The sequence below is a fragment of the Argopecten irradians genome, chromosome 3 (genome assembly GCF_041381155.1).
Source record: "Argopecten irradians isolate NY chromosome 3, Ai_NY, whole genome shotgun sequence".
Taxonomy (NCBI): domain Eukaryota; kingdom Metazoa; phylum Mollusca; class Bivalvia; order Pectinida; family Pectinidae; genus Argopecten; species Argopecten irradians.
Genome location: NC_091136.1, coordinates 30,511,382 through 30,526,039, shown reverse-complemented (window position 1 = coordinate 30,526,039; position 14,658 = coordinate 30,511,382). Strand labels below are relative to the sequence as shown.

The 14,658-nt window shown below is 38.8% G+C and overlaps 2 protein-coding genes across 2 annotated transcripts; both read right to left on the bottom strand.

Moving 5' to 3' along the window:
- Positions 1 to 5,909: 5,909 nt before the first annotated feature.
- Positions 5,910 to 7,229, bottom strand: LOC138319617 (putative uncharacterized protein DDB_G0290521). Its single transcript, XM_069262765.1, has 2 exons — positions 7,176 to 7,229; positions 5,910 to 6,497 (listed from the first exon to the last, which is right to left on the bottom strand). The coding sequence occupies exons 1-2, from the start codon at positions 7,227 to 7,229 to the stop codon at positions 5,910 to 5,912; spliced, it is 642 nt and encodes a 213-aa protein (XP_069118866.1).
- Positions 7,230 to 9,599: 2,370 nt separating this feature from the next.
- Positions 9,600 to 11,523, bottom strand: LOC138318171 (helix-loop-helix protein delilah-like). Its single transcript, XM_069260328.1, has one exon. It carries the CDS (start codon positions 11,259 to 11,261, stop codon positions 10,683 to 10,685), a length of 579 nt encoding a protein of 192 aa, XP_069116429.1. The 5' UTR covers positions 11,262 to 11,523; the 3' UTR covers positions 9,600 to 10,682.
- Between the last annotated feature and the right edge of the window lie 3,135 nt (positions 11,524 to 14,658).

Here is a 14,658-nt window from a genome sequence, read left to right as displayed (position 1 = left end):
ACTTGTATTGTGTACCGTTTGCCATAAAGTGCATTTACTTCATTAAAGAGGTCTTTTCCCGGATGTACTTGTGAAGTATTGAATTCCTTGGATTCGTGACACCTGCGTACTTCATAAGACGATGTAATTACGCATGCGCGTATGTAATCAATCATGAATATATATATATATATTTCATTTCCTTTTGAAATGTTTTATGCTGAATCAAGTAATATGACCTTCATTGCTGTCCATCTTTTCCACGAAACTGTATTTGTGTTTGGATTCCCTTTACAAATTATCAATTGTAAACAGGGTTTTAAATTGATTTCTGGATGATTTGTTGTTCACATAAAAATGAAGGTATGACACATGCTGAACACCATAAATGTCAAGCTTGTCACATTTTGTCTGAGCGTTGTAAATGAACTCCCATGTAGTTGTCAACGCCTATCCCAACCCGGTCTACCCGGAGTCAATCCGTTCCCACAGACGAGGGGAAAATAGTCCCGATCGGAAGTACACAAACCCAGTCTCTCGAGACATTGGCTCCCAATAGCGCCCGATGAAGCCCTCATTATACGTAGATCTCAACAAAAGTATTGATATTTCCGGATTGTGAGCTCCGACTCACTCCATTAGTTTCAACTTTCTGTTCGACTCATCTTGTAACTGAAATGATATGAGTACCTTGTATCTCCGAAATCTTAGATTCTACACCAGCGTTTCCTGTCGACTAGATTAGGACGCTCTAAAAGGAATATTTTCTTCTCCAATTGTCTCTGTTAATACACGACATGTCTGCAAGGTGTTGCGCTATTGTAATACTGTATTTGTATGTTTGAAAACATCAGACAATTGCCAACATAACAATAGACCTTAAATAGTATTATCTAAGTTATTTTAAGTAAACACTACGGATGTAGTGTTATTGTCATGCCCGTCACAATATGGTGATCAATGACAATGAAACTGGGGCTATATCCCAGTGTTTCACCCACAACGTCTACTCAGAATAGAGATAAAGCGGTTCGAAAATCTCAATAAGTTGACAAATGGATTTGTAACTACAATTTCAGGTAGGTTGATGGTACGACCGTGAATACTGAAGCGTTCTTGAACATTGAAGTCCCTGTCTTATGATAGACTGATTGGTAATTGTGGCGTTGTTTGAGATGGGTATCTGTGTAAGGTAGGAGGGATATCGGCTCATTAGGATGCATGCTCAGGGGCGTGGAAAAATAGAAAATGACAATACTAGTACCCATTCCAGGGGAATATGTCGGTTACACTTCACTGATCACAACTCCCGGTTCAGCGGACCGTTGTAGGCGGTAAGATGGGCGAATTTACCAGTATATCCGTACATAATTAAAGCGAGAATTTCTAATGAAAGTCAGGCGTTTTTGAGGAATGTATCCCAAATATAAGTGTGCCCTGTGACTATCAGCGCACTCTAATCTTTCGTGAGTTCATGCCATGAGTAGCAATCTGATAATACCATCAGGGTAGGATAGTAAGTAGAAGTGTCAAAATCTCGGGTAAAGAAAGATGGTCCAACAACAACAGTAAGGTGATCTGATCAGGCCACCACAGGTCTCCCGTAACGTGGTCAGCCGTGATCTGATCAGGCCACCACAGGTCTCCCGTAACGTGGTCAGCCATGATCTGATCAGGCCACCACAGGTCTCCCGTAACGTGGTCAGCCGTGATCTGATCAGGCCACCACAGGTCTCCCGTAACGTGGTCAGCCGTGATCTGACCAGGCCACCACAGGTCTCCCGTAACGTGGTCAGCCGTGATCTGACCAGGCCACCACAGGTCTCCCGTAACGTGGTCAGCCGTGTTCTGACCAGGCCACCACAGGTCTCCCGTAACGTGGTCAGCCGTGATCTGACCAGGCCACCACAGGTCTCCCGTAACGTGGTCAGCCGTGATCTGACCAGGCCACCACAGGTCTCCCGTAACGTGGTCAGCCGTGATCTGACCAGGCCACCACAGGTCTCCCGTAACGTGGTCAGCCGTGATCTGACCAGGCCACCACAGGTCTCCCGTAACGTGGTCAGCCGTAAGAGGATCACTCCGGACAGTACGGGAGTGTATTCATAAATATGTGGTTCAATGCTACAACCCCGAGTTTATTGGCATGGAATGTTCATTTAGGTTTATATAATGTGTATTCACATGTACACAATGTATGTATCCAAGTTTTCGACGAGAATAATACTCGTTCAATTTGTTTTATGAAATTCTGGCTGGAAACAAGGTAAATCGGCCTTAACGTTTCCTTATACCTCTTAGAAACAGTATAGGTATTTTTTGGGTATGGATTTCATGTACTGAGGAATCATTTTGACGCTAATCTACAACATTGATGCCACATATAAGTGGTAGCAAAAAAAACTTTAAAGCAAACTTCTGGACTGGATGGTTTTACAATAAAATGCAGAAGAAATCTCGTTCTGCGTTTCTTATGTAACTTATGTAACTCAGCATCACTTAAAACATATGCATGTTAAAAAGTTTGATTTCGAGTCGTGAAAGTTTTATGACTTTATGTATTCCGATATCAATATGTATTTGTTCCTATATCAAAACGTACTTGGTGTTACGATATCAATATCATTTCTTAACTGCCAATATCATCCGAAATGCTGAGAAATGTGCAAAGTCACAATGTACTAAAAATTTAGATGTCATTCATCAACCTAGATAGATATTTCGGCACGCGAAACATTATTAAAAGAACCCCAAACAAATATATTATAATATGACACTGCCATACAATGTAACAGAGTTATGGAGCATAAATTTCGTCCACCAAAAAATCTAATATTGTGTGTCTGTAATTTATACCTCACTTATAACTTTTGCTATAAAAGTCGTCGGCTGAGCAACCACTAGAACAATGCAGACATATCAGTCAACTGTTTACCCTTACGTGGCTCGCCTACAAAAAGATCGCCTGAAACAAAACCCGTGAATCCAAGACAAAAATAGGCCTGACACAAAGGTCGGGTACGGCTCCCTGAAGCGTATCTAATGCGTAGTATACCGCTTTTGTTGGTTAGGGGATCATTTCACTGTTTAAGGGTTTATTCTGGTCACTACCAATATCACTTTATCTGAGCTACATGATATTGGTAGTGTATCCATTTCAACCTCAATATTGCATGTTTGAACAATTTAAGAGACTTGCAGAAAGTTCCACTAAACATACTTAAAATGTCCTCTTAAACGGTTCGTCCGCCTGACCTCTTATTCATAAAAATGCAGTTCCACCATGTATTCACAGGAAATGGACTCGCTTAGGTTTCTTATGTTAGTTAACATTTATACAACAGCGAGGGTCACTTACAGAAGTTCAAATTGATTCTAAAAATAGTTTGTTAAGATTAAGATGAAGTTTAACATCTTATCAACCGACTGGTTCATTACGGACGGTTACTGTATGCAGTATGTTGGATGTGTGAATATCCTTGTAATACTAGAACTCTTGCCTTTTTATGGCGTTATATCACTGAAGTATGCTATCGAAGACACCAAACAACACACCCCACTTTAGTCATATTATACTGACAACGGTCAAGCCAATCGTCCCACTTCCGTTATGCTGAGCGCGAAGAAGCGGCATATATTGCAAGCAGCGAAGACCGTCTTTATAATTATGACCCTGAATGAGTTTGTTGAATTTCAAATTTGACATTTTTAGCGACTGTCTTTTGAAAGTTTTAAAATTATTATATATAATCATCATATAAATGTCTTTGATAGGTAACCACATAGTCTCCGTATTTAAATAAGGCGATAATTTTCAATTACATAAAAGCGCCAATCCATTACAGCTAGATTATATTTTTCAAAACGAGGACTTAAATGATTCAAGGTTAAAAGGCACTTTCGATTGTCTTTTAACAAAAACACAACGGATGTGACTGATTGAATGTTGATATGTCCCTATTCACTTCGCCTGCAACAAACCCTCGAGTCCACGTGAGGTGGTCTTAGTTCAGTGTACCCGGGTTATATTTCTCTGCATGACGTCACTAATATCAATAACAAGTACGTCATGAGTGTATCGAATGCCGGTGTAACGGTGATTTAAAGTCAATTTGTAGTAGTGTAGAGAAAACTTTCTTAGTAAGAGATATATAAGGCGCCATTGTATCACACAATCAGTGACAAACAACAAGTTCTCGATTAGCTCTATCAAGTCTCCGTTTATCAGGGGCTATCTTGAAGAAGCGAAATTGATTTGTCTATCTCAATATCGGCATGTGAAATGAATGTCATTGATTTAGACAATAGCCGCGGCATGGGCCAGTGTTTTGGGGACAGGATTGGGTGACATGCTTATTAAGTCATTTGGTGTGTGGAGTTGAGTCAGTCCTCCAAAAACTGCATACACTGAACAGACACACTAAAACGAAGATAACAGCAAGGTATTTAAAAGCCGTCATTTTACTCAAGTTCTTATGTGACGTTCTCTAAGATAGTTGAAATATATGTTTTAATGATGCAAGCATACTTGACAAGGCAATAAGGTCAGTTCTGAACTTCTGATATTTGATGCGAACATGTAAAATGACACGTGTACGAAACCAGTCCAGGAAGCGTTTTATCCACGAGTTGTTATTGTCAAAGCATAAAAAACAAGTAGAAAATAAACTTACCGCTGATGTTAAAAGAAGGGTGTCATTGTGGACATTCTGCGGATATCCGTTTTAGTCGAGATATACCATGTTGAGGAAAATGTATCTCATGGCCACGACATAATTATGGTATGCTTTTCTTAATATTGCATTTTCCTGAGTTAATAGTAAATTAAAGTGCCGTAATGGTTTGAAGAAAAAACAAGACGTTTGCTGCTTTTTTAGCATGCACAGATATCAGGTTGAAAGGAGAGAAGAAGCATGCTTAACGGGGTTCATCGTAGATATATTCCGCATCTAACTATATGGCGTGATAATATCACACTCCATTTCTGTAGAAAGATAATGTGTCAGGATTTATTTTAAATTTTTGTAAGTGATGACAAACCACGACAAAAACATTGCCAAACATAAGATAATTTTCAATGCGTATCTATATAGTCCATCTAATCTGAAAACGGATGCTTCCATACCACTCTAATCATCAACAGTGATAATTGCAATATATAACGTTTGGATAAACTTCTGGTGGCTGTGGTACATTCGTGTGGTGTCTCCTTGTGATATCTAAGCATGTTGCTAAGCCAACTATTATGCTGAATAACACGCCTTTAGCCGGTCTGATTTCTCCAAAAAGGTCTCACAAGCCTTGCATCTCAAGGAAATCATATCCTGCAAATATGACGCCTGAAAATATTTTCTCTCCAAGCTGTCCTCTTTGAAAAGGTCCACGACGATAGGTCATATCTTCTCCCACTTCCTTTTGCCATCGTTGTATGTTGAGAAGATGACCTTGACAGACAATGATTCTCATTAGTGTCACATACAGTTTTTGTGACAGTCGGTCCATTTGACCTCGCATGTGTCGCCCTGATTTTGTGGTTGACATGCTCTTGCCCCAGTGTCCAATAGCAGTTATTCAAATGTGTTTCTGTTTCCCCAGACGATTCTGACATACGACACTATCTTGTCAAACAGTCCAAGGTTCGTCCGCATTTCCGCTTTATTTCATTTGACGCCTGGTTTTGATCAGTTTTTACACCCTTTCACATTACCCGTGAACGAATGTAGATATTTAAATCGAGTGTCATAATAAACTGATTTGAGTTGTCGCCGATCAGATTGTTGTACGATTTTTATGGTGCCGCCGGGTTCCAGTCCTCTCCATACCCGATTGCTCCATCAACGTACATTCACAAGCCCTTATAGTTCGGTAATTAGCTGTAGAAAAGACTGAGATAAATGTAATTTTTGGTGGCAGTGACTTATCCATGCCATTCAGGACGTGTATAATTGATAGTGATTATTGTATTGACGGTGCAATCGCTCTTGTATTGATTGAGATTGGGTGGTGCGAGTAACGAGAGGGTCGAGGATCCTGGTGACGGGTGGGGCGTGGGTTCTGGTGACGGGTGGGCCAAGGGATCTGACGACGGGTGAGGCGAGGGATCTGGCTACGGATGAGGCGAGGGTTCTGGTGACGGGTGGGGCGAGGGTTCTGATGACGAATGGGGCTAGGGTTCTGGTGACGTTTGAGGCGAGGGTTCTGTGCAGGTGAGGCGAGGGTTCTGGTGACGGGTGGGGCGTTCGTTCTGGAGACCGGTGAGGCGAGGGTTCTAGTGACGGGTGGGGCGAGAGTTCTGGTGACGGTTGGTCCGAGTGTTCTGTTGACGGGTGCGGCGAGAGTTCTTGTGACGGTTGAGGTAAGGGTTCTGGTGATGGGTGGGGCGTGAGTTCTAGTGACGGGTGGGTCGAGGGTTCTGGTGTCGGATGAGGCGAGGGTTCTGTTGACTGTTGATATGAGGGTTCTGATGATGGGTGGGTCGAGGGTTCTGGTGACGAGTGATTCAAAAGTTTAGATAACAGCTGGCATTAGAGATTTCATGAACAGTTTTGCCAGGATTCTCTGTTCATTTGTTTGATTGAGGGTTCTTGTCTTCGCCGATGGTTCTTTGGTGATTTGCGCGATTGTTTAGATAACGGGTTAAAGGGGTCGGCTTGGTTACGGGAGGGGCAACGATTCTTTTGATGGGTGGAACAAGGTTTCTGGTGAAAATAATGTTCTGGGACTGATAGGATGATGATTCTAATGATGCATTGGGCGTAATGGGCGAATTGCTTGGTTATAGGACGGGTAAGATGAGAGCACTTGTGACGGTAAAACAAGGATTCTGGTTACATTTGGCGGTGGACTGAGTGTCATGGTTAATAGCTGAATCATTGCAAAGGATTTCTCTGATAGAAAAAAATACATTTTTATTATTTATCTTCTACTGGTCTTAACGTACTCTTTAGCATATCATATGTTGCTAAAAAGAGATAAGATATCACTTAATCGTAAACAAATAAAACATCGCAATAGAAATCCTCGTCTTATATATGAATGCTTCAGTATTTAAAAACTGAAATTATTTCGAAATACATCCACGGTGTTTCCACATATACTCCTTACTGTTAATTGCATGATGTAAATGATATGAACATTATACTGAACACCTGTTTGTCCGAATTCGGTCCTTAATAGAAAGTTCTAAATGTGCTAACCTTATGTGGTGACTCGTAGGCCCTTGTCACGCAGGGTGCACCGCAGTAAGCCATTACCCCATATAGGCCAGTATTAATCTGGGGTAGAAAAGGGAGATGCCGCCTGCCCTTTTTTACGCTCTGTCAATTTTTATCTTCTAAGGGTTGCTCGATCATGTCGATGGGTGGTCTGTCAGTGTAAAGTACATAAAAATATCATACCATATTGTCATTACGGTACGAAATAGCAAATTCGAAACTTGAAACCTTGTGTCTCTACAATTTCTAGAGCTAAACGCGATTGAATATGCCAATTTTTTATGCATAAAACGGTTGCATCGTTGTATATTTCAGTCAATTTTGCACGTGTAGAGTGTAAATACCGGAAGTTTGTTATTAGATTGAATTGAGCATATTCACTTCCAAATGAAGCATGACAAGACGTAAGCATTTTCGTGACAGCGTTTGCAAGAAGGAACCATACAGCAAAAGGCATCTTCGAAGCTTCAGTTGTTGCAGGCCAGGGGTAACTTATTATTTTAGTGTTGACTACAGAATAAGTTCCCTTACAAGTGTGATAATATTTGGTGTATTAGGAGAAATATTTCATAAGACTTTTTAACAAAATATATGTAGCAAGTTTTCGATAAATACTGTTGAACACCGAAAATTTTACTCGATTATTTTCATTTCAATAATGTATGAAATTATTTATCGTCGTAGGTTTTAGTTTATTTTGCTTGTGTAAAGTGAATGTCCTGATGATGAACGCTCTTAAATCAAGCAATCTCCATCTTAGATTACAAAACAATTAACGATGCAAATTACAATAACACAAATGCAAGGTACACTTTCAATGTTTGTCGACTAATATTTGCTGCAAATAACTTCTAAAGCTGCCCATTTAATTCTGACACCCAAAACCATTTGTCAAGGTAGCAAAATGGAACAAGATATCAATTTAATTTGCGTCAAGAAGTTAATTTTACTAAAGGTATGAAAGGTGTACTAGATTAGTAGTGCGTAATAGTTGGGACCATGTGGGTGTTTTAAGTTGGTATTACCTGTCGGCTCCCTGTCATACTACAGGTACACAATACAGGTAAACTGTACAGGTAAATCTCTGTACAAATAGACTTTATAATATACTTCAGCTGGAGATAACAAGCATTGTGTTCATGGTACTCAATATCAAGAAAATTGCAGTGAAGTACGAGGGATGTCTACAGGACCGATAGATATTGAAATTTACAATTTGTATAATTATCAATTCACAGAATTCGCTGTAGTACATTTGCCCCCGAACAAAACTATTATTTAACTCAGTATTCGATCGGACTACGTATTTTAAAAATCCGTAGTTAGCAAAAAAAAGTCTGAAAAAAAAACATTTTAAAAGATTAAATATATTCTTGGTTCAAGTCTTACTAAAAGGCCCATTTACACATTTATTTTCAACTGAATTTTTACGGTGGTTGAATCGACTGAGTAAAAAACGAACCGATTTCCACATCACCAATCACAGACGAATATATCCGGGAGATGAATTTAAAGGTATCCGGATCCTTCTGGTTATTATTACAATAGCAGGGGTGTTATTCATCATTGTATAGAAAACAATAAACTGAAATAAAATGTTGTTAAAATTAAACATCTCACGGCGTTCATATCTTCTCTTTAATTATCTCCAAAAGGACCTAGAGCAGTGTGACATAGTTTAATCATTCGTTCGGTTGGTCTGCACTGGATGGACTTTTAAAGGGACATACGATGGAGAGTGTGTTACTAAAGGAAATTAGTGAATTTAGGTCATTTTGTTTAGAAATATGTCTCCACTAAAGGGGCATTCGATGGAGAGTGTGTTACTAAAGGAAATCGGTAATCTTAGATCATTTTGTTTAGAAATTTGTCTTACACTTATCAAGAAGTGTCGATTTCCCGCTAATTAGCACATAGGTCCAAAGTAAAATATTGGTTTCACCATACCTCACAGTGTTCCTGTCCATGCAACCATGCTTAGCTACAAACACTGGTTTCGGTAAATAGCTAGTCAAGGTTCGTGTGTCAGTTTTATCGTCCTGTAATGAACGTGCCTAATGAAGTTAAAAGTTATATACTGGGTCACGTAGGTATTTTGACCAACCTAGGACGACCTGAGGTCACAACGTTACGCATTAAACCTTCTCAAGTTCATGTTTTTCTGTGACTTTGTTCAGGCGACGAAGTAATGATAAAGGAGAGGATTTAAAGATGTCCCGCCTCTTAAATAAAGGTAGGGGCTTAACCCCCTCCCTGTGTTTATAAAAATCTAAGCGATTTTCCATAAAGCGATATTCCTTAGAAAATCCCTTGACCTTGTTGGTAATCTTGACCCGCCAGGTTTGCTAGTGGCTTTGACCATCTTTGAAAAACAGGACATTTAAAATCCAACAAAAAATACAAAGACGGAGATTTTTTTGTCAACATTGTTATTTCAATATTATAATGATAGTACCATCTGAGAGTCTCTGTAAAAGTTCACACAGTCATTTGTCTTATATCTACACGCTCATTCCACCTGACTGTCCAAATATTTGTACATTATCAAATTCTTGTTAAATCGTCAAATTTATAAGATATTTGATCTTTCAACTTTTAGTTTTGAACGTTATAAACATTCCTGAAATGATAATAGGAAAATTCAGGTAAACATTAAAACAGTATAGCAAAAATTTTAAAAATCAATGTTTTTGAACAGCCAGGTTTCTTTCTTTCGTACATTAAGAGTTAAGTTTGTAGAACAAAGGTAGAAAATTTAACAATAATTATTGGAACAATATTTTCATATATATATATAAATTCTTATTTGACAACAGGAATATTTTGTTCAATAGAAAAATAAAAATAAAAAAATCTTCATTTGGTAAAAAACACGTATTCATCAAGCAAATCATCAGTTGATATGGTCACCAGTACTGATTCTGCAGTGGGTATATATGATAATGTTTTTTCTCACTTACAATTGAGACTTAAAGAATTCGTCCATAAATCCTTACACTTCCATAATCTGAGACAATATAGTCATGTAAAAACAACAAAATTCTACGGGACTGCACGTGCATCAACACACACGAGCGTCCAGTACGAGTTTTCACGCGCGCGTGATGTTCAATATTTACACACTACCCGAGCATTGATGACGGTGACAAGTTAAAGCACTTTGTATGATTTCTCACATGTATTTACAAAGAGGTAATGTTGATATAGTCTTTTGTGTAGACACTGGCTCATTTAATCCCCAAATGTTTACTACGGAGTTCGCCACCCCATAATTATAACACGTATACACTACACACAGGTCCATTTTCCTGTAATACACAAACACTTTACATGGGTCACTTTTTCTGTGATTTCATGATGCATTTCTTACATAATCCCTCAGGGGTCCCTTTCACTTGATCAGTTCACACGATGATGATGTAGATGAGGAGGCTGCGAAGGATGGAGATGCTGAATGAGACCCTGCCGATGTAGCACACACAAGTACAACTAGCTGAGTAGCAGTTCAGATGGAACATGAATGTTGAGGCCGAAGTCTTCTGATGATGCGATGTCCTCGGAACTGAGAAACTCTTCTGGAGCAGAGACTGGGGAGGAGGGACTTAGACACATGTCTTCCTCTCCAGATGACATGCTTGATGATCGAGAAGAGGACGCGTCCGAGTTTAGATCGTCTTCGTACCCGAGACTGTTCCGTAACGCGGATATATAGTTCATAGCTAGTCTAAGTGTTGTTATTTTTGTCATTTTTGATGACGGACAAGCTTCAATGTTCGGTAAAACTCCTTTTAATACTTCAAAAGCTGAATTAATATCCTCCATTCGACACCTCTCTCTTGAATTAGCTGCTTTCCGTCTGTACTTGCTCAATGGAGGAGGCTTGCACTTGGGTTTAGGTTGTTTAGCCTCTTTGCGTTTCCTTTCACTAACAACCCTATTTACTAGAGAACTTCTTCTAAAGTTATATTTTTCACCGAATTCACTGCTCATGTCTTCAGCACAAGTTGCAGAGGAAGAAGACTTCTCAGTACATTTTCTGGTCCTGCACGGTCTCTTAGAGTCCTCCATGGTTAATAGGCGACTGTCAAACACTATACACAATATCTGTTTTCCCGGGGTTAAGTTGTCTTCATTACAACTCCCAGCTTCTAACTTAACACATGACAGCTTCTGTTGCGTATCTTGTCGCACACATCCTAACAGTCGCGCGGTATATGTAGGCACTGCCTGGTGAGCGGATTTATATCGCCAGTTATGGCCTATGAACACTCTACGCTCTATTGTTATTCATATTTAGCTCATTGAAGAGTGGCAGCCCATATTCATTCACTTGTAGTAGGTAGTACACTACTTTTATCAATGGGCTTACGATTGTATGCATACAGAGCTTTAACACTAGGTGAGTACAGGTAGCGCTGAGAGGGTCATCGCTATACGAGACTCAGACAGCGACCAGTACGCTGCCTCCATGTTACAAAGCTATAAGTATGTTTATTTTTGTGATTTTAAAATAAATCCAGATGAATTAAACGTTTTTGTGCATTTCGGTATAGGCGTCTTAAAACTTTATACATTGTTAGTAAAAATAGTTAAAACTTAACACATTCATCAGTAAATAATGCACTACATTTTTTTTAAATCTGGACGAGTTATAAAAACAAAAAGCCTTTTAACTAACACAACATGTTTTGTAAGGGTTATGATCACTATTCTAAACATGACCGGTGAAGCCAAGCGGTACTGCTCCCTCTGATGATAAATGTAGGGCGCCGTATGTCAATCATATACATTAATATTTACTCTGGATTTGTATTGAAAGGGCTGAAGTCATAAATGACTTTGTTTATGAAACTTGTACAAAGAGCATCGCAGTTTAGGCTCGACCAAGCGAATGTCTGTCCAGACATGTGTCTAAAATAGAGGGAATATTGATAATTTATCGTCAACATTTTTGTCCTTCGTTGGTAAGCGTCCGCCAGACGTTAATAGCCTTGCATGTTCTGTGGAACAAAATAACAGTGTATGAATACGTGTACATGCCAGTGCCCAAGCATGATCTCTGCAGGTGCAGTTGTAACCAAGATGTTAATTTGTCTATTTTTTACCTGTGAGGTGTCTATGGTGTGATAAGCAATGCTCTCATTCGTACCAAAGTCATTTAGTTTGTGGTCTCGGCTATTTAATTCACTGTTGCACTTGAACAAAACCGAATTCAGACTTGATTTAATATGTCTCTGACAATGCTCTGTGCTTTGTATTGTCGAAAATAAAAGAAATAACTCGACTTTTGTAAAACGTCTCCGCCTATTTTCTTTATTGACATTAGGAACATACCGCTTCAAAAACTGTTAGTGTTTTATAAACACGGTTCCTCTGCACAAAGTCGGTTCAAACCATTCACGAACTAATGCACATGCACTAATAAAGATGTTTCCAAACCATCAACATTTGTAGTGTAGACCTCACAAGAGCTTATAGTAATTTTCAACAAATACCGATCCCAGTGTATTTGAGCAAACACCAATCCCCGTTTATAAAATACATATTTGAGATCAATAAATTGAGAATTTATCCCATGTGGCGGGCTCTAACAAACAAGTGAGTGAGAAGGTAGTGGGTGCATTGATACTTATGCCAAAAACAAATTTTCGGGCTATGGACGATATTTGTTATTTACTTTGGAAGTCATGTTTACTTATCATTTATATAAATACGTTATATATTGTATAGCCAGTTCCGTGTGTAGGATGCGACATTTTCTATGTTTGGGTTTAAAATGTCATAATAAGAGAGAAATAACAATGTATCTTTTAGGATCCTACCATCCCCATTTAAAGTAAATTAGTCGTCATTTTCAGAGGTAAAAAACCTAAACATCACTGGTTTTTTCCAAGTATTTGGTCAGACGAGTAATTTCGTTTTCGATTCTTGATTCTATTTGCATTGCTAAATAAACGGGATGTGAATTTATTAATCTTTGTTGTAATACCTGCATAAGAGATAGAAACATGGATTTTTTCTTATTTGACTTTCGCTCAAGGGTAATAAGCTGCCAGTATTTTAAACGAATTACAAATAAGACTTCGTTAAGATCCATTGTTAATGAACACGAATGATTACTTTCTTTACATTAAATTCTTTGAAACGCGCTTGCTTGTGTGACGTCGGGCGATGTTCCGGGACTAGTGATCCAGAGCGTCTAGAGACATTTGTGTTTACCTTTCTTATTTGTTATATAATTAACTTTTCAAAGGGAATAAAAAAAACGTAGAATATTTTCATTCTAACCTCTTGGGGCCTATCAGCGTAACATCACGACTGGCTCCAAGCTGTATTGCATATTGCCTTGCAACAAGTGAAAGTATTTTTATCATTAACCTATATAACAAGATGCTGGTTTCGATAATGTTTTTTATACAAAGAGACAGTGATGTACAGCCACGATAGATATGAACCAGGAATGCAACGTTTTTCCTACCATGACATACACATATACACTAATGCTTAAATTATGTAAATTTTCCAGCAGTTGAGAGAATGTGCATCCCGTGTCATTAAGCCAGATGTCAACCTTGTTACTTAATAACAATTAAGACAAGAATTAATACGTCAGGACCGGAATCTGAATTTATATAATGCTTGTGGTGAATATATGAATTTCGGTTTAATTCGGTTTATGTTTGTGTGTAGGAAATACTACGTTGTTTTTACGCAGATTTAAACTCTAGATCCGTTTCTCTCTAAGTGGGTGGTTAGGACATACATACGCATTTTACAGGTATTAGACAGGCAGTTTACCTGCAGAACGCGGCTCACAGGTATCAACAACACACATACACACTTGGCGATGTCTATAATGAACTTTTACGAGACTTTAACAGCATGGTGGGGAGGATAGCTGAGTTTCCAATCCGCTTTTCGCTGATTAGCCGCTGTAAATATGACATACAGGTAGCTCTGTACGGGTAACAAAACAAATATAAATCCACCCCGTCCGTCAACCGATCCCCGCCACGTCGGGGGACCGACACGATACACCAGATTCTTTTTTATTTCGGTCACAAAATATTAATTATCGTACATAATTTAAAAATAAAGTTCAAGAAGTCATTTTAAGCAAACATTCCTATTTAGAAATGCTGATAGTTTGTCACATATCAGTATTTTGCGGTATTTAAGAAATGCCTTGTCAAAGTCAACATACATCAAAGTTAAGCTACCAACACGGCAAAGGAATGGTAAGCAGGAATTTACACCTGTTAAGTAAACATACTACTGGTGCTAACTACAATCAAATTCGAATAATGACATCTCTGTTGAGACATATATATCTGGATGATCCGGTATCGACGTGAATATTTGGATTTATATGTCCTGTTGTATTACCATGAATGACGAATGACAACAGTACCGAGTTAGAGATCAGACAGGAGGAGAATTCACGAAAGACAGTTTGGTTTTTGGC